Source organism: Colobus angolensis, unplaced genomic scaffold, assembly GCF_000951035.1.
Source record: "Colobus angolensis palliatus isolate OR3802 unplaced genomic scaffold, Cang.pa_1.0 Scaffold12, whole genome shotgun sequence".
Classification (NCBI taxonomy): Eukaryota; Metazoa; Chordata; class Mammalia; order Primates; family Cercopithecidae; genus Colobus; species Colobus angolensis.
The window spans coordinates 5,476,618-5,479,875 of NW_012113141.1; the positions used below are offsets into that span (position 1 = coordinate 5,476,618).

Below are 3,258 nucleotides of genomic sequence, written 5' to 3' on the forward strand. Positions count from 1 at the left end.
ACTAGCCATTTTAAAGTGTACGAATCAATATAAAGTTATTTTTAATCTAAATACTAGAACTTTATCCATTACAGCAGCCAATAGCCACATGTGGCTACTTAAATTTTAATTAATATTAAATAAAATTTAAAATACAGTTCTTCAGTCATACCAGTTTATAGGTGCAACATGAAGCTAGTGGCTACCATATTGTGCAGTGCAGAAATAGAACATTGGAACATTTCTATCATGGCAGAAAGTTCTATTAGACAGCGTGGCACTAAACCTTTTTTTTTTTTTTTGGAGACAGATCTGCTCTGTCACACAGGTTGGAGTGCAATGGAGTGATCTCAGCTTACTGCAACCTCCACCTCCCAGGTTCAAGTGATTCTCCTGCCTCAGTCTGCTGAGTAGCTGAGGCTACAGGTGCCCACCACCACAGCCGGCTAATTTTTTTGTTTGTTTGTTTGTTTTTAAGATGGAGTCTCACTCTGTTACCCAGGCTGGAGTACAATGGTGCAATCTTGGCTCTCTGCAACCGCCGCCTCCCGGGTTCAAGCAATTCTTCTGCCTCAGCCTCCTGAGTAGCTGGGATTACAGGCGCATACCACCATGACCAGCTAATTTTTGTATTTTTAGTAGAGATGGGGTTTCACTGTGTTGGCCAGGCTGGTCTCGAACTCCTGACCTCGTGATCTGCCCGCCTCGGCCTCCCAAAGTGCTGGGATTACAGGTGTGAGCAACCGCACCTGGCCATTTTTTCTTTAAAAAATACTGTATACACTTTTTAGAGAGCTGAGCGCAGTGAGACTTTGGGAAAAAAGGTGGGAGGATCACTTGAGACCAGGAGTTAAAGACCAGACTGACTGGGCATGATGGTTCATGCCTGTAATCCCAGCACTTTGGGAGGCCAAGGCGGGCAGATCACGAGGTCAAGAGATGGAGATCATCCTGGCCAACATGGTGAAACCCCGTCTCAACTAAAAATACAAAAATTAGCTGGGCGTGGTGGCGGCGCCTGTAGTCTCAGCTACTCAGGAGGCTGAGGCAGGAGAATCGCTTGAACCTGAGAGTAGAGGTTGCATTGAGCAGAGATCATGCCATTGCACTCCAGCCTGCCGACAGAGTGAGACTCCGTAAATAAATACGTACGTACATACATATATACATGCCAGACTGGGCAACATAGCAAGACCTCGTCTCTGTTTTTAAAAAAAAATGGAAAGAGGCCAGGTGCAGTGACTTATGTCTGTAATCCCAGCACTTTGAGAGGCCAAGGCAGGTAGATCACCTGAGGTTAGGAGTTCGAGACCAGCATGGCCAATGTGGTGAAGCCCCGTGTCTGCCAAAAATACAAAAATTAGATGGACACAGTGGCTCATGCCTGTAATTCCAGCTACTTGGGAGGCTGAGACAGGAGAATCGGAGAATCGCTTGAACCTAGGAGGTGGAGGTTGCAGTGAGCTGCTATTGTGCCACTCTAGTATGGGTGACAAGAGCAAGACTGTGTCTCAAAAAAGAAAGAAAAAAAGGAAATAAAATACTATATACACTTTTTAGAATTTTTGTTAAAGTCGTGTAAGCTTCTGTGGCAAAGAGAGTGTTTGTTTTGAACTTTAGTAAGGTGTCGTGTTCAGGACAGTTTTCTCTATAACATTTACATTTTTTGATATGAAATAAGGTTAAACACTCACAGGTGCTCTGTTCATAATAGGCCGTGATTTCCAAGATTGTTTCCTGAACTTTTTGTTCCGGTTTTGGGACGCCACCAAGTGATAAGTTTTGGTATTACATTTGAATGAAAAGGTTAATGGTGTTTTTTTTTTTTTTTTTTTTTTGAGAGAGAGAGTCCTGCTCTGTCACCCAGGCTCACTGCAACCTCTGCCTCCCGGGTTCAAGCGATTCTCTTACGTCAGCCTCCTGAGTAGCTGGGATGAGAGGCGCCCACCACCACGCCTGGCTAATTTTTTTTGTATTTTTAGTAGAGACAGGGTTTCGTCATGTTGGCCAGGCTGGTCTTGAACTCCTGACCTCAGGTGAACTATCTGCCTCCACCTCCCAAAGTGCTGGGACTACAAGCATAAGCCACCATGCCTGGCCAAAAGTTAATTTTTAATGAGAAGGCCAACAGGTATTTCCTAACTAGTTCCCCTTCCCTGGGAACAGAACACAGTGTTACTCTGGAATTTTATTTGGAAAATATTATAATTTCTTGATGTGGCTTGATCAGGATGTATCCAAGACAAACTGTCCTGTGAAGTGTGATGCTTTTATCCTCATATAACTTATTTCCTCAGTCAAATTTCTGCCTTGGCACTGCCATATCACCCCTTCATAACTCATAAATCACCCACAGTCAATCTCAGTTGACATAAACAGTTTGCTAATGGTAGGAATTCGTGTTTTAAGTAGATATACTATTCTTAAGCTTATTTTCAGTTCAAAACCTGACTGATATTTTGGCCTGAGACATCAATAAAATATCGTGAAAGTAGAGAGGATAGAAAAACGGGGAGCTAACTCTACAAAACTGCATGCTGACCCTTACGGCAGCTAGAATGAAATGTTGTCACTCTCACTTCCATAAACTTGCCAATTGCTGTTTTTCTTTCTCTGTAGTGAAGTAAGAACTCTGCTAGAGAGGAAATGGCTGCTTCATCATCATCCTCCTCAGCTGGTGGGGTCAGTGGAAGTTCTGTCACTGGATCTGGTTTCAGTGTCTCAGACCTTGCCCCACCACGGAAAGCCCTTTTCACCTACCCCAAAGGAGCTGGAGAGATGTTAGAAGGTGATCTCATGCTGCTTTCTGAATAATTGGATTCAGACCTGCAATGAATATTAATTGTAAAGAAGCTATTAAGTGGATTAAAGATGAGTTTGCCCTGATTTCAGCTCTACATTTCATCTCTTGTCCCCATCTCAAAATAATATATTTAAAAACAGTCTTGCTCCAGAATCAGAATGTTGGAGCTGAAAAGGACTTTGGAAATCAAGGAAGTCATCTAAAGTTATTTAGATCCAGAAAAGTTAAGTGATTTGACCAGGTTAAAGGCAGAGGTAGGGCTGGGCACCCTGACTCATCCATGTTATCCCAGCACTTTGGGAGGCCGAGGCAGGCGGATCACTTGAGGCCAGGAGTTCGAGACCAGCCTGGCCAACATGGTGAAACCCCTATCTCTACTAAAAATACAAAAATTAGCCGACCATGGTGGTAGGCGCCTGTAATCCCAGTTACTGGAAAGGCTGAGACAGGAGAATCACTTGAACCTGGGAGGTAGA

At 43.6% G+C, this 3,258-nt stretch overlaps 1 protein-coding gene across 4 annotated transcripts in view; it reads left to right on the forward strand.

The window, feature by feature from the left end:
* Nucleotides 1-3,258, forward strand: part of ANAPC16 (anaphase promoting complex subunit 16) — a 23,654-nt gene that overhangs the window by 5,763 nt on the left and 14,633 nt on the right. For all 4 annotated transcript variants that reach the window (XM_011927724.1, XM_011927734.1, XM_011927752.1 and 1 more), the window contains exon 2: nt 2,599-2,767. In XM_011927724.1, the coding sequence (XP_011783114.1) occupies nt 2,626-2,767 (142 nt within the window). In that variant the 5' untranslated portion in view covers nt 2,599-2,625. The remainder of the gene's footprint in view (nt 1-2,598; nt 2,768-3,258) is intronic.